Source organism: Podarcis raffonei, chromosome 1 (assembly GCF_027172205.1).
Source record: "Podarcis raffonei isolate rPodRaf1 chromosome 1, rPodRaf1.pri, whole genome shotgun sequence".
Lineage (NCBI taxonomy): Eukaryota > Metazoa > Chordata > Lepidosauria > Squamata > Lacertidae > Podarcis > Podarcis raffonei.
In genome coordinates, this window is record NC_070602.1 from 44,876,147 (window position 1) to 44,900,419 (window position 24,273).

A 24,273-nucleotide genomic window follows, 5' to 3' on the forward strand; every position below is an offset into this window, starting at 1 on the left:
AACATAGGTCGAGGGTCAATATTTAAAACACCCTTAAAACAGGACGCAAACCGCTGCGTAACAGCTACTATGTTAAGAGACTGCAGAATGTGCCATTATTAGAATGCATGCTTTCATCTTTCTTGTACCATTTGTACACACTGACTAGCCGTTACATGCAGGAACTGCTGAAGGTTTTAACTCACAGGAAGGAATGTTTCTGAAGTATAAAGCACAGTTGTAAGTAACGGAGGAAGAGCTCTTATGTAGAGAGAGTCATCAACAAACTACCCGGTAAAATTCTGTCAGGTACAGACATTTAAGGTTTTGTGTGTTTGTGTTATGCTGGAAAATGTCTCCCACTCCAAGCAGAAAACTTTAAAGCATCTATTCCGGGGGGGGGGGGAGCCCAACCCTCAATAGCTGCAGCATAACTTTCATGACTCTAAGATGAAAAGAATGCTGTTCAAGATCACTGCAGTCAAGCGGCAAAATTATAAACATCCCTTTAAACTTCTGAAGCTTACTTTAATCTGAAAAGGAACTTGCGAGTATTCTTAAAAGCAGGAGGTGCTAATCCTTATACAGAATATTGTGGATTTCCTTGTCGGCTATAACCTGCTCTCTGTGCCTAATATTCTATGTGAGCATTGCTTTGTAGTTGATGAATTAATGCTCACTGTATGTTTAGCATATTGCTTAAAATTGGCTCAGTGTTTCTGGAATTTGTTGGGCAGAAGGGAAGCCAAATACTTAATAGGCACAGCAAGGTCACTAGAGTAGGCCCGGCTTTTAGAATCAGTTAGCACACTCCGTTAAAGTGACTTTTACCAAGCGGATCTAAAATTACACCTGCTTTGGTGAATTAGAGTATGAGAGTAACTATACATGATCACAAGAGGAGTTTAAAAGGATTCCTGTCAGCTGCCCAATCAACTGCAGCCACTTATGAGAGAAGGCTAAAAATACTGGCGGAGGTCAGCTGCTATTGGCTGTCACTATGAGAGGAAAGGACAAGCTTCTTTCTGCAAAGGGACTGCTCAGACTGCACTCAAAGAGGCAACAGGTTCTGGTCTAGAATCAAGTTCTCAAGGGCTCTTTCATGTCACCCAGGGAAGGTCACAGGAGGAATAAAATGCCTGTGAAGAAAAGAGGGGTGCAGCAGGGCCCTCCTTGTTCTATTTGTGAGCCAGGTGACCTCACGCATCCATTTACCTGGCAGGTGTGACACTCCTTGCGCCACACCCGCTTGGATATAGCAGGCAAAGCAAGGAAACTAAGGACCTTTTGGGCAATGGGAGCAGCACAGGGAGTGAGGATGGGCTGGTTCAAAAGAGGAACAAGGAATTGATGCAAAGAGGTGGCAGAACCCCAAGGCTCAGGCTTTCCTCCAATGAAAGAAGGGCACCAGTTTCCTAGAGCAGAAGGCAAGAGTTCTGGGAGCAGATAAAGTGCTATGGGAGGCAATCCCTCAGGAATCCTGGGTCCAAGCCATTAGGGCTGGCCGGCCAGCCGAACCTTTTTCAGACCAACAGCCACATTCCTTCTGGGCAACCTTCCAGGAGCCACATACCAGTGGCAGGTGAAGCCAGAGGCAAAAGCGGAAGGAGCAACAAATGTAAATTTTGCTTTTGTACAGTAACCAAGGTCCTAGACACCCTTTGAATCACCCATGGAGGGAAGCATTATCAGAATGGAAGGACACATTTCAGGTGGGCAAAAACACTCAAGGGGTTGCAAATAGGGCCAGTGAGAGGGGTGGTCTGGGAAGAGTTCTGAGGACCAGGTAGAGAGGTTTGGAGGGCTGCATTTCGCCCACCCCTGCATTAAGTCTTTAAAGGTAATCATCAATAAGTTGAGCTGTGCCTTGGAGCAAACTGGCAGTCTGAAGACACAGAACAGATATAACATGGTCCAATGGTTATGTGGCCACTAAAATCCTTGCTGCTGCATTCCAGATCAACTGCAGCTTCCAAAGACTCTTCAAAGGTAGTTCCATGCATAACACATTGCCCTTCCTATATAATAAAAAATAAAACATTTATATCCCACCTTTCCTCCAAGAAACTCAAGATAGCCTACACAGTTCTTCCTCCCCACATTTTATCTTCCCAACCATCCTCTGAAGTAAGTCAGGCTGAGAGACAGTGAACTTCATGGCAGAGTGAGGATTTGAATCCAGGTCCCCCAGGCCCAAATCCAACACTCTAACCATTACACTACACTGGTTATTCCAGGGACTGACCAGGACTTTGAGAGGATCACAGGCTGAAGCAGTCGGAAACTCACCTAGGGCAGTCAGGAAACATTTTGGCTCCACCTTGCTCCAAAGGTGGATGTCCCACACCTTTCAGAGGTTAGAAGCTTTTGTGAGTTGTAAAGGCCATATTGCCCCTCCATACCCAGATCACCCTACTCCTGTACAGAACAAAAAAACCAAGTCCAGAGCCTATGGTTGCCATGGAGGCAGAACCTCCAAACCTACCCCACAGCGCTTTTTAGGAAGTACTCAGTGGTGGACCCAGTCCAGTTGGGCATCCATCTGTCTAGAGCAGGGGTCAGCAACTTTTTTTGCCACAGGCCGGTCCACTATCCCTCAGACCTTGTGGCAGCCCAGAGAAGCGGCACCGGAGGGGGGGGAGTTGGAAGAAGAGGTATGGGGGCAATTATTCCTCCCCACCCCCCAGCCGCTGCGCTTACCTTCCCTGGGGCTGCCGCCGCCACTGCCACCGCCACCACCGCTGCTTCTCGTGGGTAGGCAGAGTGAGCTTGTCTGCTCCTCTCTCTGGCCCACAGGAGCACCAGGGCAGCAGTGGCAGGGGGAAGATGAGCGGCACAAAAGGGCTGGCTCCAGAGAGGGGCTGCTTAAATGGCACTCAGCCAGCCCCCTTCCTCCTCTAGGCAGGGCAGGGAGAAGCCAGGAGGAGGGAGGGAGGGGGCACCGCCGCAGTGGGGGGGCAGGAATGGAATGGCGCAGGGGAAAAATGGCACAACCCGAACGAACAGAATCCCCATGCTAATCCACGAACAGTTCGCGGGCTGGATCCTGAAGGCAACTGGGCTTGATACGGCCCGCGGGCCTTAGTTTGCCAAGCCCTGGTCTAGAGACAATGGAGTGCACCTCCAGGGGCAAAGCCAAACTGCTGAAGAACCACAGTGCCTGCTGCAAAGATTGGTAACTAATAACTGCTGCCTCCCACACTGTTTTTGCTGTGTTAGCACAGAAGTGACCTCTATGGGGCACAAGCTTGGGCAGTGTGTATGGAGGCCCTGGCATGCCCAGTTGACAAGACCCCTCTCTCGGCCTCACTGATGTAGTCTAAAGGAAAGCAGAGAAATGTGTTTAGCACCAACGGTTCCATGAAGTTCACTGAGTGACCTCAGGCCAATCAGTCTGACCTAACTCACCGGGTTGTGACAAGGATGAAACAGTGTGGTGGAGCCATGTATGCCACTTTGAGTGCCTCAGCAGAAAGGCAGGATATAAATGTAACAAACAAACTACATAAGCAAATGTTCTGTTGTCTATTCCAGGCATGTCCAACAGGTAGATCGTGATCTACTGGTAGATCACGGGGTGTTTCTGGTAGATCCTGGTTGATCTCTGGCCCCTCAGCAATCTCCTTTACAAAAAAAGCAAAAAAAAGCAAGGAAACCCTTTGGCTTCCTAAAAAAAGCTCAAGCTCCACAACTTTGGCTTCCTAAAAAAAGCTCCACAACTTTCAGAAGATTACTGCCAGTCTTTTTACAATGGGTAGATCATTGCCAGTTTTTTAATATTGTGAGATCGCAGACTATTGGGAGTTGGATGTCCCAGACTCTATTCCAGGGGTCAGCAAATGTTTTCAGCAGGGGGCCGGTCCACTGTCCCTCAGACCTTGTGGGGGGCCGGACTATATTTTGGGGGGGGGGATGAACGAATTCCTATGCCCTACAAATAACCCAGAGATGCATTTTAAATAAAAGGACACATTCTACTCATGTAAAAACACGCTGATTCCTGGACCGTCCGCAGGCCAGACTGAGAAGGCGATTGGGCCGGATTCGGACCCCGGGCCTTATTTTGCGTAGGTAAAGGTAAAGGTACCCCTGCCCGTATGGGCCAGTCGTGTCCGACTCTAGGGTTGTGCGCCCATCTCACTTAAGAGGCCGGGGGCCAGCGCTGTCCGCAGACACTTCTGGGTCATGTGGCCAGCGTGACGAAGCTGCTCTGGCGAGCCAGCACCAGCGCAGCACACGGAAACGCCGTTTACCTTCCCGCTATAAAGTGGTACCTATTTATCTACTTGCACTTAAGGGTGCTTTCGAACTGCTAGGTGAGCAGGAGCTGGGACCAAAAGACGGGAGCTCACCCCGCCGCGGGAATTCGAACCACCGACCATGTGATCGGCAAGCCCTTGGCACTGAGGTTTTACCCACAGCGCCACCTGCGTCCCTACCCATGCTCTATTCCAACCAGTACACCACCTAGTGGAGAAAACCAGCCATAAAACCACAAAACCAAATCATACACCACATAAGAACTCCTGTGCTACATACAGAATTGCAACCTGCCCCTCCTAACTTCACTGGAAAGTGTCAACCCAGAAGCTATCACCCAGCAAAATGGTCCAGACAAGCCCATCCACCACTGCTACCTTCTCCAGGAACTTGCTGCAGCAGCTCCAAATGAGAATTATTCCACACCACAGGAAACACCTGTGTCCACATCCTACCTGCAACTGCATGCTGAAAATAAATAGCAGATTTGCTTCTCAAATAAGTAAGTTTGGCTGTGCCACAGATAAAAGATAAACTCTTCTCTTTCAAGGAAAATGTCCCATCAAATGCTTTCATGGCCTCAGTGGTGCACAGTACCTTCCATCAGCTTCAGTTGGTGACCCAGCTATACTCTTATGTAGACAGGGATAACCTAACTTCTGTTGTCTATGCTCTGGTCACTTTTGCAATATTTTATACAAGGGGCTACTTTTGAAGACAGTTCAGACACTGTAGATGCAGAATTCAGTGGCTAGGTCGCTCACCAGGGAAAGATGGTCTGCGCACAGAACACCAATTCTGGCCTGACTGCACTGGCTACCAGATAGCTTCCGGGCCCAATTCAAAGTGCTGGATTTGACCTAAGAAGCTTTATGCAGCTCAGGACCCGAATGCCTCAGGGTCTGCCTTTCTCCAAATGAACCAACCCAGACGTTAAGACTTGATATCACAGTAACTCTTAAGTTTGGGTCATAATTGACAATTACCAGTTTCAGACTTGAAAACAAACTACATATATGCATATTAAATTGTACTAATTGTACTACATATATACATATTAAATTGTACTAATTGTACTAAGGGCTATTCTCATTTGTTCTTTGTGGACTGCATTCATATCTGTTACATCGGACAACTCTTGAAAGACTTACAAGTTACACAAACACTTTTTAGAATGATCCAAGAAAATGTGTCAAACAACATTATGGAAATATTGAAAAAAACTACACCTCTGAAGTATTCCCGAAACTGCCCCAAAGTTTCCACACCACAGCTTAAGAAGCACTAGCAGATGCTGCCGCATCCATTTGTAGCAGCATATTAAATGATATGCAAAACCTATACATTAATGTATACCTCCCCTTACTTTATGGGATGCTCCTAATTACAATGCTGTCTGCATGGTATGTACAAGTTGTGAAAGCTATAATGCAAGAAAATTGATGTCTCCGATATCACGCCTCCCTCCCCCCAACAAGGTTTCTAGGTTAGGCTTTTACTGCCACAAGTGGGGCTTTGTGTTAGTCCTCCAATGTGTGCTTCAAAAGTACAAAATCTCGCGCAAAGGCTGCTTGCACGCTGCCCTCCAGCCTTACGTGCTCGGAAGCCCTAACAACTTCATTTAAGATGGTTCCCCCGAACTGCCCCATCCCACAAACAACCGTAGCTGTAGGTCTCGCATACTCGTGACCTACAGCCACCCCATCTACATTGCCGCCGTGCCTGCACTTAATCTCAGCCTCTCCTCCTCCCCACGCACTGGAGAGCCAGGCACCGCCCGTCCACCTCTCAGTACTCACAGGTCGTACCCTCCTCACCCCGCTGCGTAGCCCAGGCCCATCGCCCAGCAAGATGGGCTGGCCACGGCCCCCTCCCTCCTCCGCCGCCTTCCCCGCTGCCGCCGCCTCCTCCTCCTACTCCGGACACTTGCCGACCCGAAAGAGACCCGCGCCACAACGCAGGAAGCGCCCCATCGATTCAGCCAATCGGAAAGCCCAGACCGTACGCGCCTTTGCATTCTGGGAAGAGTAGTTTTCGCGCCTCACAGAACCCGACTCGGCGGCGCTCTTTCCGACGGGAAACGACTTTTGCGAGAGAAAATTGTGGCCGCGGCCATAGGGCGCGGGGCATTTCGGGAGTTGTAGTTTTGCTCCCGGAGGCGGCGGAACTTGGGCACTTTCTGTTGAATTCGATTGGCGTTGCTTCCAGATGGCCGTGCGCGGTAGCAGGTTGTAAGGAATGGATCCTTCGTTGGGACGAGGACCTGCCGACGCAGTTCACAGTGGGGCGTCTTTCTAAGCTCCCTGAAATGCAGGGATTAGACATTATGATTCTTGGAGACGAAGCTTGTCATCCTCGAGAATTCAGCTATTAAACCTAAACTCAGCTGAATAAAAAAAAACCCTGCGTGCTTTCAACCTGAAAGCTAACGCACAATTTTATTTATTTATTTATTTATTTTGAGCAGGCACAATACACATTTATTTTCTAAATTTATATCCCATTCACTGCAAAACAGCACGCAGGAAGGATCACATGAATTGCATAAAAAAACTACATATAAAATACTTAAAACTAAAACATGTTCTTCCACCTGTCCTAAATGTCTTCAGTCAACGCACAAATCTTTATTAATTACACTTTAGTGGGAGAAAGTTGTAATGATTTGTTATTGCCCTTCCAGCCAGTACATGGGACTTTAAGGAGATTTCTTTATTCCTTGCTTAAGTCTGCTTATTATCATATTGTTATGTTCAGAGAAGAATCTGGAAAATTCAGCTATGTCGATCATAGAGGTAGACACACTTCTCAAAAACCTAAACTTAGATTAGCCTATATATCGAAAAGCAAGGACGTCTCCACCGCAGGTGTCTGACCTGATGCAACGATTGCCACCGACTTTGGCACTTTGAATCCATAACCAACTAACGGAGTGGAAAGGAGAGCGCCAGCAAAAACAACAAACTCTATATGAGCAGCCGTCTTAGTGTTTGGCAGCAAAATAGAGTCTTGTGACACCTGAGAGATCAACAAAGTTGTTATAGCATAAGTGTTTGCGGACCACTGTGCGTTGCGTTAGATGCAAGAAGCGTTACCCAGAGTTATAGGTATGTGTGCACAAGTTTGGGAGGGGAGGTTATAGAAAGCGAGGCCAGATGGAAACCGAATGCAGAAAACCAAACAGTGATTATTGGTGTTCCGGAAAGCGAAAGGAGGACGCGGAGTTTGACAGTCACTCGCTTTCGCCAATAACTCGAAGCGGAAGCGACTAATGCAATCCTGAGTGGGGGTTGCGCAGGAGGCGGGTGTTGTTGTCAAGGAGCGAGGAGGAGACACCTCGTCGGTCAAGAAGGAACTGGAGGGCGGAGGCTGTGAGGAAGTAGCCCGGGTGGGGCTTGGCCGAGCGAAGGGGCCCCCGCAGACTCGAGGCAGAGCAGAAGGCCCGAGCTCCCGGGTGCGGGGCTGGAGAGGAGGGCGAGGGCTGGTCGACTCCGAAGCCGTGTGAGTGAGCCTCGAAAGGGAAAGCAAGGAGCGGGCAGCGTGGGGCGGCGGCGGGGAATCCGGGGATGGGGAGAAGCAGGCTCGCGGAGTACGTGTGAATGGGTGCAGCGGCGTGCAAGGGAAGGTGCGAGTGCGGGGTCTGCTCGGAGGGGAGGTCGGGCGAGGTGCCGGAGGGAGGTGGGGCGCTCGAGGAGCCCGGGAAAGGAAGGGGCCGGGTGGGCGTCTCTCGGCTTCATACACACATATATACAGGGTATATCTATCTATATATAATGGTCGGCTGGGCTGGAGCTGAACCTGGGCGAGGATCTGCGGCGAGTGGCCCAGGAATGCGGGCGGATGAGGAGCCCTGAGGAAGGGAGGAAGGGAGGAGGAGAGAGGCGGCTAGTGCAGGAAGCGGCGAGGAACCTCGGCGGGCGAAGCTGCCCTGCCGCCCCTTCCGGGGTGCCTGCCTGCCTGCCTGGGACTTGCCTCCCTTCCAAGCCCCGCTTGGTCTGGGGAGTTAGGGATTCCTGAAGGAATGTGGCCAACTGGCTTCCTGTCCGCAGAGCTGCCCTATATTTCATGCTATATCATTACTACATAAGGTGTGAATCCTTTTTCTGAGCCCTTAATTCCTGAGGGTGGTTTAGAATGGAAAGGCACTTAAGGGAGAAGGTAACTTCTGTTTTGGGGCGTTCCCAGCAGAGGGTACATAAAACAAGTGTAGGCATTTCAGAGTAATAGCAGTAGCTGGTTTATGGAAAACAAGAGTTTAAGGCATACTTTTAAGGCATACTTTTACCCTTCACAGTATACTCCACAATTGAAAGTTCACTCAGGAGTCAGTGTTGTAGGGCACCTGCAAAGGCCCGTACCAAAGCAGGGTCTGCTGGTCTTTTTCCTCCTTGCTGTTACTGCTTTTTTATGTGCTCTCTCTAATAAATGCCATTCATTTAAAACACATGACTTCTCCCAAAGAATCCTGGCAACTGTGGTACGTACACAGTCCAGGAGTATGGTTAAGGGCAAGGAGAGCAGTTTCCACTCATTCTCTACTTCAGGCTGGTGGTACACATTAGCCCAAGAAGCAGAAGGCAAATGACTGGGCAGTGTCAGTCATGACTGGGCTGAAAGAAAAGCTAGCAAAGGTAGCAGTATTGCCCAAATCTGGACCCAGCACTAGGTTGAAAGCCTTTACATCTTCATAATGTTGAGAACATGATATACCGTATTTTTCGTCCTATAGGACGCACTTTTTCCCCTCCAAAAATGAAGGGGAAATGTGTGTGCGTCCTATGGGGCAAATGCAGGTCGGTGTGCACCAACCCCTCTCTCTCTCCAGGCTTCAGGAGGCTATCCGCAAGCCTTGGGAGCCCCGCGGGAGTTCCCGCGGGGCTCCCAAGGCTTGTGCACAGCAGCCTGCAGCCCGAAACCCGGGGAGCGCAGCGCTGCACACCCCGGGCAGCTATCCGCAAGCCTTGGGAGACCCGCGGGAGTTCCCGCCGGGATCCTTAGGCTTGCGGATAGCAGCCTGTTCTGGGGACATGGGTCAGGGGAAGCTCGGGCTTCCCATGCCCCAGCCCCCGTGCATGGGGGGGGATTTTTTTTTCCTTTATCCCCCCCCCCCGTAAACTAGGTGCGCCCTATGGGCCGGTGTGCCCTATGGGGCGAAAAATACGGTAACTTGAATCTTTGGTAAGGTACATGAAGTAGATTGTGCAATATGGAGCTGTTCATCTTATTTCCAATAATTCATTTCTGTCCATGCTTTCTACTCTTTTGCTATTTCCTGTTCTTGTATTCTCCCATATGGTTCCCCATTTTTCCTTCTATTTGATCTTTTCTAACTCCTCCCACGGACGCGGGTGGCGCTGTGGGTAAAAGCCTCAGCGCCTAGGGCTTGCCGATCGAAAGGTTGGCGGTTCGAATCCCCGTGGCGGGGTGCGCTCCCGTTGCTCAGTCCCAGCGCCTGCCAACCTAGCAGTTCGAAAGCACCCCCAGGTGCAAGTAGATAAATAGGGACCGCTTACTGGCGGGAAGGTAAACAGCGTTTCTGTGTGCTGCGCTGGCTCGCCAGATGCAGCTTTGTCACGCTGGCCACGTGACCCGGAAGTGTCTCCGGACAGCGCTGGCCCCGGGCCTCTTAAGTGAGATGGGCGCACAACCCCAGAGTCTGTCAAGACTGGCCCGTACGGGCAGGGGTACCTTTACCTTTACCTTTAACTCCTCCCACTTCTTTTTTTCTACTCTTTACCCCATGTCTTTTGTACATAGAGATAACTATTAACTATTATATGTAAACATGCTCCTTCCTCCCTTGAATGCACAGCCCTATGCAGCAGCGTCTGATCAAAGAGCAGTCTCCCCTCATCCTCTACCCATTCAGTACATTATAAACTATTCCAGGCTGTGTTGGCTATTCTCCATCTGGTTCATAGTCCTTCTGAGGACTATATTTGCCATCAGCTTTGGTATCTCATGCAGCAGCCAAACTGTTAGTGAAATATAGAGCACAGCTTTTTCAGAACCCTACAAAAGTTGCTTGCAGGAATCCCTGGTAATCACAGTTTCCAGGGATGAGCAGGAAATTACAAGGCTGCCATAAGCTTGCCTTCTTGTATGACTTGAGGTCTTGTTCACACATAGTACTGGCCTCTCTTGCTACCATACACATTTACAGTGGTACCTCGGGTTAAGTACTTAATTCATTCTGGAGGTCCGTTCTTCACCTGAAACTGTTCTTAACCTGAAGCACCACTTTAGCTAATGGTGCCTCCCACTGCTGCTGCGTCGCCACCGCACGATTTCTGTTCTCATCCTGAAGCAAAGTTCTTAACCTGAGGTACTATTTCTGGGTTAGCAGCGTATGTAACCTGAAGTGTATGTAACCTGAGGTACCACTTTATCTCCTTAAGAGTTATGGTAGTCTGCAGGCCTACGCATCCAGCACTATCAGCTTACTTTCATATGTTAGCACCCCCACAACATTTGCCATTCCTGAGTTTTATTCCCTGCTCTTGTTTCTTAATGTAGTCATACTCTTAAGAATACTACAAATAGCACTCTATACATTTTTAACTTAGATGCATACATACTCAGTTCTGTTTCGTTTTGACGATTAGGACTGGGATCCAAAGAGCCTCTTGTGAATGTTGAAGGCAACTTTATGCATGCATAGAGGATGTAGCAATTTTCCTTTCCAGCCACAACCCTTCCATTGCATTGAGTACCAAGCTGGAGAGTCTCCAGACTTTCAGGCTAAGTGCTTTGAGGGAAGGTAATGGGCTGAGGGGAAAAGGGGAACTGAATAGCCTCAGTGCATTCAGCCTTTAAGACCCAGTTTAGAGAGGGAAAATGAACATCAGGGATAACTTGATGTTCCATGGTGCTGATACAAAGTACTTGAGCCATGAGGTCTGCCATGAGAATTGCATCAATGTTCCAACTAACCTAAATAACCTTTCTAATAACATTCTGTATATCGCACTATTGCTTCTATCATACACTTCAGAGTAAGTCACAAAGCCGTAAAAGCTATTTACTCAGGAAGTGTGTTTGTGACTTCTTCAGAGTAAGTCACAAAGCAATAAAAGATATTTACTCAGGAAGTGTTCTGTTTAAAGATACAGGCTGTGATGCAACTCACTATGTTCACATGTTCCCAATCCCCCTTTGCACAGTGCATGCTACCAAAGTTGGTGCTCTTTTTCTTTCTGCACAGCAGTCGCTTGTGACTACTGAGTAACTTCTTAACAAAATTTGGGGAACTCAGGAGGGGATTAAAAGTGATGTGAAAGGGTGCATTTATAAATTAAAATTGACAGCTATTCCCCAGCAAGTGGAAGTACTTATACTCTGGTGAGGAGCTGTTTCACTTCTGGCACCATGAATATCAATACAAAAGATAGCTCTTTAGCAACAGAATGCTTGCTAATATCACAAGGGGAATTCATTGCTGGGGATTTTAGTAATTCCAGCATTGGCTGTCTTCTAGCACTATTGTGCTGTTTCATTTTTGTTGACCAAGAAGTTGAGAGAGAGCGCCTTACATCAACATGAAAGTATGCAGTCACTTGAGACAGCTTTATAAAAGAAGTTTCCTCCCTAAGAAGAAGCCGATTTGTGGAGAATTAGTTGTTCCACTACTAACTGTATTTTGGATTGTACCTTGGGTTACGGAGACCTGTTTGCTCATAGAAGTTACTCTTACATTCAATGATCAAATCAAGTAACGTACTTGCCTTTGTATAAATGCAGTCTCCAGAACTGCTTCTGAAACTTGGGTCTTTGGGTCTTTTCTAAGGTAGGTGCAGGTATTTGGAGTTCCTTTGCTGTAGAATACATGAAAACGACCTCCAAGACAATGTTCACACCCACACATTCTTCTTTTCAAATTATCTTTGAATGTGACAACTACTAAAGTTTTGTACAACAAAGCAGAAGCAAACTACAAAATGAAGTCAAATTTATACTGGTTTACTACTTGTAGCTTTTCAAAAAAATATTCCGGGAAGGGTAGTTTGAAAGCTGTGGAGGTTTTGATTTGTAGTGTAGATAGTAGATACTGCTGTTACTTAACTCTAGAATGCCTTCCTAAGTAGTATTTAGGCTGTTTTAAGTGTTAAACAAGCAAAGCAATCAACATGCTGTTCCTGTGCTATCTGAAAGAGCAGCAATGACACTATTGTCCTTGTAGCATGTTTAGGAAGCTGATAAAAAAGACAGGAAGAAATGTTGAGTGGTGTCTTTGTTTTCACATTTACTTTTTAGTCAGTGTAAAGTAATAGGGAAATAACTTCTCCGCTGCAAAATAGTACTAGAGCTACCATAAATGTTGTTGGTAGCTAATGTGTTGCAAAATTCTTGGATCCTTCAGGCTTCTGATGAGATTTAAGTGTGCAACTTCAAAAAATCTCTGCTTGTGATATTCTGCTAAATATTCCTGATGTTCTTAGTGAAATTCGTATTCTTCAAGTCCCAGGCCATGTCAAATACATGCGGCAAGAGGTAGGGAACCTCCTCCAACCATTGTGAGCCATTTTGACAGATTGGTGGGTCTGCCCACCTGTTAAATCACTTGATGCCACCCATTTAAAAAAATCTAAATCATGAGAGCATAATGGAACAAAAAGTTTATTTTAAAAACGTCTAACATTCAATAGTCAACATGCATGTCTGGGGGAAGGTTTAAAAATGCCCAGACAACATATCAGGAGAGCTAAGACAAGCTAGGAAGAAATGATAGATTGTGAGGAGGAATGTAAAGGTAAAAATGGAGAATGGAATCTTTTGTGTCAGGTTCAGGGGATGGGAGTGGAATGGTTTAAAGGAAAGTGCTGTGACAAAATGCTGTGGGCTGTGCACTACATGAAAATTAGCCAAATTTTAACTGATGTTATTGACTCATTAAAATTGCCTGCCACCCTGGAAGTAATACGCTAGGTATGGGTGGACATTTTCATAGGAATCTATTGCTTCTGAGGAAGGTATGACATTGTTTCTGAATTATTGTTACTGTGGTCATTTTGCTTGTTGCGCTGTGGTCTAAACCACTGAGCCTCTTGGGCTTGCCGATCGGAAGGTATGGGGTTTGAATCCACATGATGGGGTGAGCTCCCATTGCTCTGTCCCAGCTTCTGCCAGCCTAGCAGTTTAAAAGCACACCAGTGCAAGTAGATAAATAGGTACCACTCTGGCGGGGAGGTAAACGGCATTTCCTTGTGCTCTGGCACTTGTCACGGTGTTCCGTTGTGCCAGAAGCAGTTTAGTCCTGCTGGCCACATGACCAGGAAAGCTGTATGTGGACAAACGCCAGCTCCCTTGCCTGAAGGAGAGATGAGCTCCACAACCCCATAGTCGCCTTTGACGGGATTTAACCATCCAGGGATCCTTTACCTTAACTTTTTACCTTATTGTTGAAAGTTGTGATTGTGGCAACTTTTTAGGGAGGCCATAATGCTTTCTCTATGGGAAGTGCTAATGTAATTTTTTATATTCTGATTTGATTTGGTATTTTTCTCTCTCAAGAACTAGAGGACCCTAAATCAACAAAATTATATCTTCTGAATAAGATACTAACTGGAAAAGATAGCATTGCACAAAGTAATAGCAGTTCATTTTTTAGGATTACGGCAACAAAATTCAGCTTTAAATTGTTTAGCAATTACAATGATTTATAAGAAAAAAAGAGGGAGTGGGGGTGTTTTTTGTTGAAGTCTTAACAACATAGTGCTAAAAATCAAGGGGAACACAGGGTGTTTTAAGAGCTGAAATCACTGTTGCCAGCAAGCCTCAAATTCCTAAGATAGTAAACAACTGAGGCAGAGTAACAATAATTAATACCTTCTGACTCCAAGGTGGAAGAACAAACTTGATTTTTGTTTGTGGTAGAAACTGGGAAACATCTTTTCTGCATGTGGGTAATTATGTCATTCTGCCTCTGCATACTCCATATTCTCCATTCCCTCCTAGATTCACCCTTGTAGGTTAACATAGCAATTTTGCCTCCTGTGCTTTCATTTCAACAGAAATGAAACCATTTAAAACAGTTAAATATTTGCCTTCCTCAAATGTGCTGTCTTGGACTAGACTAGAGCAAAAAATCTAGAGGGCTCAGAATTACAGAGGCTAAAAGTGAGGAGCAAAGAATTAGGGAGTGTTAAGATGTGGATGAGGTGGGGGCTTTACAGCTTGCCATTTTCTTTGTTTGGTCCCAGCTGCTGCACTTGGTATATGATATAAGAATGTGTTTTGCTTAGGGGTGAAAGGGTTACACTTGTTATTTGTGTCTTGCCTGATTCCAGCTATTACAGTTATCTTTCTGATCAGGTCACCGAAAAATGGGGCTGGGCTAAACTTGGTCTTTTCTCATTCCTTCATTTGACTAATCAACTAAAAGTGCAAAACCTCATTTTAAACTTCTTACTGACCGTGGTGCCTGTGTGAATGGACACTGCTTTTACTAAATTATACCTTTTAAGCAATCAACATATCTCCAATAGGGGCTATTTCATTATGGCTTTTCCCTATATATTCCAGTCATTGATTGATATTGAAATTTTAAATTGTGTGTTCCTTGTCCTAAGAATTGAGCTGAATGTAAATATAATAGGAACTGTGTTACCACATCTTTAGAGCACTTGTATCGTTTGACATTTATTAGAATTCTGCTTGTAAATAATGTATTCTTTGTTACAGAGGAAATACCATTGTTTGTGTATAGTCAGAGATCAGAAAATAAGTGTTAATCATGGCTGAGCTGTCGCCTGATGAAATTCAGCTGAGAGCCCATCAAGTTACAGATGAGGTAATTACATTAGATTATTCTCTTTCTCCTGTGCTTGTGTAGTGGAAGGTAGACCTCATATTAAAGAAAGCTATTTAGGATGCACAAAGCCCTATCATAGTAAATGAGATTTGCTGTCCAAAATGGTTTCTGTACCACTGAAGAAAAAACCTCTCTTAATACGTCAAGCTTTTAATTTAGAAAACAATAATACTGTTTTCAGAATATTGCTATTTGAAATGAACAATATAACCTAGTAGGATCTATTTAGATTCAGGAATATAACATCATGCTCACTTACATGAAACTGTATATAGTGTGATTACTAAATGTCTTTATAAGTCCTTATGGCTGAAAATAAATCTCTTTTTTGTTTTAGTCTTTGGAAAGCACAAGGAGAATTCTTGGCCTGGCCATTGAGGTAAGGAAAAGCTTTTGCGGGAGTGAGGGATGAGGAAGAACAAATCAAATTGTTTGAGAGCAGTTCATTCCTGCAGTTCTGTTCCCAGCTGTTGCTATTTTTAAAGCATGTGGGTGCCATTATGAGGCATGTGTAGATGATGACTATGGGTGGAACAGCTTTGAACTTTAAATATTTACATTGCTGCTGTATTTAGGGTTCAAATTCAAAATAAATTAGCTGTCAGATATTTGCATCTGAATTGCTCATCTTGTGCAAGATTCTGAACATACTTTTACAAAAAATGGACTTCCTTGAGGTTTACATGGTACTGATGCAAATATTGTACTCTTCACTAGAAACACTGTAGAATGGCCTGTTGTAGTCCAAACTTGTGTCCAATTCTAGCATTAGATTTTGCTGGTTTTGTATCTCCTATCATTTTTTTTTCTTCCTTACAGTCCCAAGATACAGGAATCAAAACCCTCACCATGCTAGATGAACAAGGGGGTGAGTTGTGCATGTGTAATAATAGATAGATAGATAGATAGATAGATAGATAGATGATAGAGTGATGGCTCTTAAATTGGCTTGCTCAATACGATCTTTGTTGGTTTCAGCCTGGAATACAAAACATAGCGTAAGACTGCTACTAAACTAGAAAGATTAAAACAAGCTGTTTATATCATGCTGTGATTCAACCATTTCTTCAAGAGCTGGATTAGAATAAGTTTGTTTGGTAGTATTATGGCTCAGGTTATCTAAAATATATTGCGTGCAGCATGCAGTATTTTTTTACTTCAGTTTTGAGACCTGAGGCACATGAATATTGTTTCTTCCTTCAACTTAAGATCCCGGGATGAGTTGCAACATTAAAACACAACATTAAAAACAGTTTAAAACAAATTGCAATAATAAAAAATAAGGTGCGTTCTAAAACTATGCACCTCAAATGTCAAAAGCCAGGGTAAATAGGTGTGTCTTCAGCATCCTCCGGAAGCTGTATAATGAAGATGCCAGATGCACCTCTGGGGAGGAAGTTCCACAGAATAGGGGCCTCCACAGAGAATGCCCTCTCTTGCTCCCCCACCCCAAACCTCTGAGGGTGAAGGAACTACCAAGAGGGCCCCCTCTGCTGAACTCAGCATCCGAGAGTGTCTGTAGGGAAGAAGGCGGTCTTTCAGATATTTGGGGCCTGGGTCCACCCAGGTGTGGATACTAGTGTGATTCACATGCATATTATTGGTATTCAAAAAACATTTCTCTTGCAACTCCAAAGTTACTTTTTAATGCATTTCCTTGGTTCCTCCCTTTTTTTAAAGAAGCATTTTGAACACAAACCATTAAAGTTCTCATCTGAAGATCAAGCATCTTGCAGCATTCAAGTTCTCTAAAATTCCTTTTTCTTTATACTTTTCTTAGAACAGTTAACCCGTATAGAAGAAGGAATGGACCAGATAAACAAAGACATGAGAGAAGCTGAGAAGAACTTGACGGAGCTCAACAAGTGTTGTGGTCTCTGTGTCTGTCCTTGCAATAGGTCAGTTAAAGGCAGGTTGATGAATTCCAAAATTCAAGGGGGAAAATTGAGGCCATTAAGAAATGCTCAGAAGATCAATATTGGGAGTTTTTAAAAAACTGGTGTGCTTTAGACTATTTCCCCAAGTTTAAGTGGAAGTTCTAATTTTTTTAGTAGTACAAATTCCTTGAACTTGATTATGTGTAAGGGCAAAAGAAAAAGTAACAATAAACGCTTGGATGATCTTAGTTACCACTATTGAATGTTTTGCGTTTATATTGCTCAGTGCCAGTATTGTTTGTTACTGTTAAAATAATACCTGGTTGGTATGGTTAAGGTACAGATTTCACACAAACACAGAGTAGGTTGACTAGAAGCAAGGAATATTTGGAAATGCTTTGAGAGGGTGGCAGGCAGGAGTATGATATACATTCTAAATACCTATTTTCTTCTTCCTTTTGCTATCACATTCTAACTCCTTTTTCCTGGAGAGTGCTTAGCTTGTTTGAGGGCTTTTGTGATAGTTCTAAATATTCTTATTTTGATATATGTACATTTGAGAGATCTGTATGGAATCTATTTCAGTTTGCTTAAGTAGAGGAAGAGGGACTATAACCTTCTTCTAGTAATTGTGGGATGGTCTGGCCTTAACACAAGTAGTGAATACAGCACTCACGGAATTAAGTTTCAGTACTAACCCCACTTACATGGAAGTGACCCCCATTGAATTTAGTAGAATATTCTTCTGAGTAGACAAGGGTTGCAGTTTTAATCGTTTTCTCCTTCTCCCTGTGTTAGGGTTAAGCTGCTTTCCCCCCCTAAACACAAACATAATCTCAGCTGTACTTTTGAAATAGTTTGTTTGCTAACAACTATTTATCTGTTTGCTGGTCTTACTGCTCACTCTTTTCTCATTCTCTCTCCTAACCACCCAACTTTTCCTTGCTTAATAAAATGAAGATTTAGCAGCAGAGGTTGGATTCGCTTAACTGGTCAAAGTGGACTTTAGAAAAAGGTCAATCTTATGAAGCAGCCTGTACTGTTAACCAGCTGCCTGAAGGTGATGTTCTAACTGGGTGCATATATGCATGTGCATGCTGTCTTAACACGCAAGCTATTTTGTGATGGTCCATAGTTGTGTTTGTATCTGTGCTATGTCGCTTATAGATTGTGTTTAAACTACTTGTTCTGGCCTCATAAACCTGAAATAGTCTTCTAGGATGATATTGTTGGATTTTGTTTTGGGAAAAATGGTGGATTGTATGCAGTGGGGAAAAAGTTGGAGGAATATTGTGAAATGACACTAAAAGCTAACAGTGGGGGTTTTCTAGTCACTGCTAGCTCACATAAAGTTCCAAAACTGCATTTGTTTTTAGAAATTATTTCCCATATATCTATACCAGGGACGGGGAACCTATAGCTCTCCAGATATTGTTGGACTCCAGTTCCTATCATGCTTGAGTGCTGACTGAGACTCATGGGAGTTGGGAGTCCAAGAACATCTGGAGGACCACAGATTCCCAATCCCTCATGTATACTATTCCGTGAATCATTATCTTACGTACAACTTGTTAAAAACTCTAGTGGTGATTTGAATTTGGTCATACAATATTAGAATTCTGAACTACTGATACTCTATTCATCTGTATAATGCTGGGAGATTATACATTATTTCTTCTTAAACACGCATTGTAGTCCTATATCTTAGACTGTAATTTGGTTGATTTTCTTTAACATAGCAGCCATTAGTAGCCATTAGTAGCAACAGTGAGGCTGAGGAGTAAGAAAACAGTTCGGATACCAAAGCAGTTCGAGATTTAAATATAACATACAAACTTTAGAAAAATAAAATGGTTGTGTGTATTTTTGCATAAGGTTGCTTCCAGTGTGAAATTATATGTCTTAAATTCACTTGCTATATGACATTTTTGGTGCACACACAAAGCTCAGTGCAAATGTAAAGAATGTGTATTTGAAAACATGAACACACATCAGGAAGTCAGGATTGGTTGGGTCTCGCTATGGCATTTTCTGTGGCAAACCTGGGGCTATTACTCCGTCATGTATGAAACAGTCCTTTCTGTTACTAGTTATATTGCATATTAGGTTTGTTAAAACTTTGTATCTTTGATCTAATAATGTGCGGTCTGACTTTTCTTGTAGAACAAAGAATTTTGAGACTAGCAGAGCTTACAGGACAACATGGGGTGATGGTATAGAGAATGATCGTGTAGTGTCTAAACAACCAGGGCGTGTTGCAAACAATCTGCAACAGAATTCGGGAGGAACAACATCTGGAGGCTACATAAAACGGTAAGATACTTCTCCTGCCCACTCCTGAATATTTATAGGACTAAATGCTTTTCTCTGCAATAGTAGTGACTGCATTTTGAAAAGCTTAAGGACAAACATTTTGACCTGGTCCACACAATCAAATCTTTGCTTCATTGCCAGGATATACATAAGCTCCATGCAGTTGCACACAGCTGGCGTGCTCCCGATTCACTTTTCCCTTTGTGTGAGTGGGGGAAACAAGCCAAGAAGCCATAGTTAACCACAGCATCTCATTACTTTTGAAGCAAGAACTATGGTTAATGAATTCCAAATAATTCAGAATATGAAGTCATGTTTTAAAGTTGACTTGTGAATCCTGGCTTGACTGGAAGCCATTAATCACCCAATTTATAACTAGAAGCTGTGGTTAACTACCATTTCTCGAATCTTTTCTACTTTGCACCAAGGGGCTTTCCATAGGTTCACAGAGCTTCTGATTTGATCATTCAAACATAGCTATTCTGTGTAATTCATGAAATCATTCTGAGACACTTCTAGTAGATCTATAGTGTCTCTCGGTGATTATATCACTTTCTGATTCAATTTTTCAAACAAACTTGCATAGAAACCTCCATAGCAGAAAATACTTCTGAAAACTTGAGATGCGATAACCTTCAGGAGAGAGGAACTTGGGATTTCTCAATGTTGGTTTCCCTTGATACTTTCAACAGGATAACAAATGATGACAGAGAAGATGAAATGGAGGAAAACCTAACTCAAGTTGGAAACATATTGGGGAACCTGAAAAATATGGCCGTGGAGATGGGCAACACAATTGATACACAAAACCAGCAGATAGATCAGATAAACATTAAGGTAAGAAACAAAGAATTCAACTATTGATGTCTTAATGATGGTAAATCTAGTGTCCAGGTGGACAAGTTAATAAGTCTTCAAGGCCACAGTGATATGTAGCCAGATACACTGTGTATTTTTGTTATATTTGTTGTTTTAGTTTTCTACACACCACTTAAATATATTTTTATATATTGTGATAGAGAAGTGGTCTAAACAAAAACACATTCCAATTTAGCAACAGGCTATAGCCCTTTTGCATGCATAAGTTAATATCCTTGTACCCAGATGATGGTCCTGCAGCTAGATAGGATTAAACCTGATCTCATGGCAAACTCTCCTGGTTGTGGTCCTTACATATAGAAACAGTGATTATCTCAGACAGAATTCTTGTCCCACTGTTCTGGATTCTTTTGTAGTACTTGGTGTAGAAAATCATGATAAACATTATACTGTTAGGCTGAGATATAATATTCCATATGCCTTAGATTTTTAATCCCAGTGTTAAGCAGCAACAAAAATAAGACAACTGAAAGCAAAGTACATTTTTGAGAAAACTTGGAAAGGAACCTCTGTTCAACTCTGTGCTTGAATTGTTTTGGTTTGTTTTTTTACCAGTTTTTACATTAATGAGATATAAAGGCACAAATCAGAGGTACCATAGTTATTTAGGAACATGATATAAGACCTGGAAGCCCTTGATACAGATCTCCTGAGTTATAAATACAATTAAGTGACTGTGGTTTACACAAAAGAATACAGCACTATTTCCCTGCCTTAGCTTCTCCCATGCTCCCAGTAATATGGGGTGTGAGAATACTGGCCTACTTTACTTAGCTAAAGATTGCTTTTTATTATATATGTGTGCTACATATTTCCTAATAATTTGATTATATCACAATTACTGCCACTAAACAGTTAACTGAATAGGAAGGTTTAGCTGCTTTTGGAAAACACTCTGGCGTAGTTTGGGTTGGACTTCCTTGAAGCAGGGTGTGCCAAATATGGAGAGTGGTCCCAAGATTGTCTCCCATCATGGTTTTGCTGTTCTTAACATACAACAGATCATGGAGAAGGAAGTTGGCTCAGATACCTAAGGCCCAACCCCTTTAGGTCTTCATTGATGAAAATGAGTGCATTAAATTTTGCTCTTCTAGAACACTTCTAGAAGCCAGCTTAAATCCTAAACTGCTGGTGTAATAGCCAGCCAGTGGCCAGTTCACCCAGGGTCCAGAGCATTTCTTCCAGTACTTTAAGCATATCTTCATTGGTAGGTGGTATTTGCTCTAAATTCTGAATGAGTTGCAGGAGTGAAAGGCTTTTCTGCTCAGATGGCTTCAAGCACCACTTAACTACTGACTCGCCATAATATCAAACTTATTCTGAGCCAGCTCCTGAAGAAATGGTTGAATCACAGTATGATATAGTTTGCTTTCATCTTTCTAGTTTAGTAGCAGTCTTATGCTATATTTTGTATTCCAGGCTGAAACCAACAAAGATCGTATTGAGCAAGCCAATGTAAGAGCCAAAAAACTCATTGAAAATTAGCAGCCTGCTTCCAATTCTTTATCCAACTGAAGACGTCCATTTTATCCTACAAACCTCAATTTCCAAAGAAGAAAGATGGCAGGATTCAGAAGAGGGAACAAAGCAGGACATGCACCATATGGCTTCTTTTGTTGCTTGTATACAGACTCGGTTTGAGAATCCAGGACAATAGCACAACAGAGACTTGGCTTTCTTATTCTTTTTAATATATCCTCAGGGTTTCGTTTTCTGGCTTCAAATATTTCCATGGTACCTTCTCCCCCTTTTGCAGTAAGATGTGTGAGTGTGAGGCAACTGAGCAAAGGCAGAAGAGGATGCATTCAGTGAATGTCATTACCTCACTCAATATTTCATGTCATCACTAAAATGGTGGATGAGTAATTTTCATGAACTTTGTCTTAAAGCTGACCTTAGTTTACAAAACACCTAGATTTCATGGCCAAACCATACATGATGGGGGGGTGCATTTTATATTCTTATAGTTGGAATATGTGGTTCAGCAACTACTACTTTTGAGAATGGGGCTTTTAAAAACATCATTGTTGGCATTCTATATATATATATATAGGAGAGAAGTACATTTTCTGAGCCATAGCAATTCTCATTTGGATAACAAGGGGATGTGTAGTCCAGCTACACACAAAAAACCCTGTATAGTTGGACATGGGACTCTCACAAAACGTTTAGGAGTTTATTTCCCATTTTATTCCTGGGTGTTTGTCACCAATCCTACTAGTTATTGCTCTACCCAGACATACTTTCTGGTGGCTGGAGGACCTAGGAGAGGTGAAAGGGCTTACACAGCACCTAATGATCAACTCAGGATTCCAAGCAAAACACTTCCAGGTGAAGAGCTCTCTTGCAGATTATTGTATGAGTTGCCAGAAAACATCTTTTCCTTTTCTTGGTAAATGCTGCATATTCTTTGGTTGCTGGTACTGCTGAAAAGAGATTTTGATCTGCGAAATGTTCCATCAAAAAGCAACGTTTGGAAAGTTATGCAGAGCTTAAGGTTGAGTGAAAACTATTTTGTAATGCTGTTTCCTAAATAAATTCATTCTTCCCTACACAAACTATGAATCTAGCTGTGTACCAAAAAGCCGAAATCTGGCGACCAGCATCTTGAGATATTTATTCGGAGCAAAACACTTACAGGATTTCTAGAGATGCATCCAAAGCAGGGCACAATCTAGTTTCCAATGAGAACAAAAGCTATGGTTGTTACAGTGAGTCCGCATCTGCTGTGGCTTGATAAAACTCCGTTCTTTAAATTGTTTTGAATTGACTACAGTTGTGTGCTCACCTGGTTTTCTCCAGCAACTCATTACAAAATAGTTGTCTCATCTTTTAGTTGGAACCATATGCGTATTCAAGCTTCAAACCTGTACTGAAATACAGTATGTGAAAGGCTGAAGTCAGTATTGAAACATAGCTTTGCTGCTTCTATCTTTCTTATCAGTCAAACTTTAAAGCTGTGGCTTGGCTGTAGGTTATGCCTGCTCTACAAATTGTGATCCCTCAAGATTGAATGTACACCATCAACTATGTGTTGTGCCTTGCTAGGTCCTTGTGAACTAAGCCTTTTGTGTAATCCTGAAGCTTGGAGCCCATGAGGAACTGCCATTCATGGCTTCTAGACTACATTTAATTTGATGGATTGCAAGTCTTGCAGGCCTTCTGTAGTGAGTACTTAGCATATAACATTCAGTTCATTTCTGTTTCAGGATGAAGGTGCTTGATTTAGCTTTCTTATAGGACTGGTTCAATGAAAAATGTTACAATTCCAAGGATTCTCAAGAAAGTTTTAGTTCACTCTTCTAATTAAGAGTTCCCCAAACAGCATTGGAATCATTTTGTTTTCTAAAGAGATATGGACTTAGTGCTTTGTGCTGCTATATGTTTAAGCTGAGTATTTTTTATCATATGTAAAAATTATAAACTGATCATAATTTGAGGGTGGAGCGTAGTTCCCAACCCTTCCATAGAAGAAAAAAAAAGTTCATGTAGACGGTTTCTGAGTGCTTTTTCTTTCTAAAAAGACTGCCCAGTAAATAGCAGTGCCTTGTGGTGGTTGCTGCAGTAGTCTTTTAAGTCTTGCCAGACAAGAGCTTAAAACAAATTGGCTCATTGTATTGTCACTTCCCATAGATGACAAGAGGATACCTCATTTTTCTGCCACTCTGCATATTAATTCCAACTGAGCCATAATTTTTATTATAATAAGACAAAGCTCAGTCTTCCATGTAACCTCCTGTCAACAAGGGCGAGGTGGTAGTTCTAGCTGTGTAGGGTAGAAACTGCGCACATCACTGTCGGTTTGTTTACTTGTATTAGTAATAGTGAAACATACAATCCTCAAAGCTGGAAATGGCAGTTTGCACACTAAACCTTACTAGTCTATGGAAATAAAATGGTGAACGTTCAAGTGCTATAATAACTGTTACTGTTAATTTCTGATTTACCAGGCTACCATCACAGATGAAGTAAAAATGTGGCTGTCTAATGCACATGTGTTCACTAGCCTCTGTGGAAACTCTACAGCAGTGTGAAAAAGTACTTGGATGTGGATAGCATAATTTCTTGTGTTATAATTCTTAAATAGCTTTTAACTGCATAGTGCTCTACATCAAACTATACCTTATTTTCTGCTTTCTAGATTGCCAATTTTAA

At 43.2% G+C, this 24,273-nt stretch overlaps 2 protein-coding genes across 3 annotated transcripts in view; one reads left to right on the plus strand and one right to left on the minus strand.

The window, feature by feature from the left end:
• The window catches only part of ZNF106 (zinc finger protein 106), a 43,352-nt gene extending 37,196 nt beyond the window's left edge, over window positions 1-6,156 (minus strand). The window contains exon 1 of one of the 2 annotated variants that reach the window (XM_053383770.1): window positions 6,039-6,156. The gene's annotated coding sequence lies outside the window, so the exon portion shown is untranslated. The remainder of the gene's footprint in view (window positions 1-6,038) is intronic. The other variant, XM_053383780.1, reaches the window with a different exon arrangement.
• A 1,403-nt stretch (window positions 6,157-7,559) lies between these two features.
• SNAP23 (synaptosome associated protein 23) lies at window positions 7,560-21,772 on the plus strand. The gene is made up of 8 exons (XM_053383792.1): window positions 7,560-7,740; window positions 14,920-15,028; window positions 15,387-15,428; window positions 15,869-15,917; window positions 16,830-16,947; window positions 19,090-19,239; window positions 19,932-20,076; window positions 21,538-21,772. Exons 2-8 carry the CDS (start codon window positions 14,972-14,974, stop codon window positions 21,601-21,603), a joined length of 627 nt encoding a protein of 208 aa, XP_053239767.1. The 5' UTR covers window positions 7,560-7,740; window positions 14,920-14,971; the 3' UTR covers window positions 21,604-21,772.
• The last annotated feature ends 2,501 nt before the right edge of the window (window positions 21,773-24,273 follow it).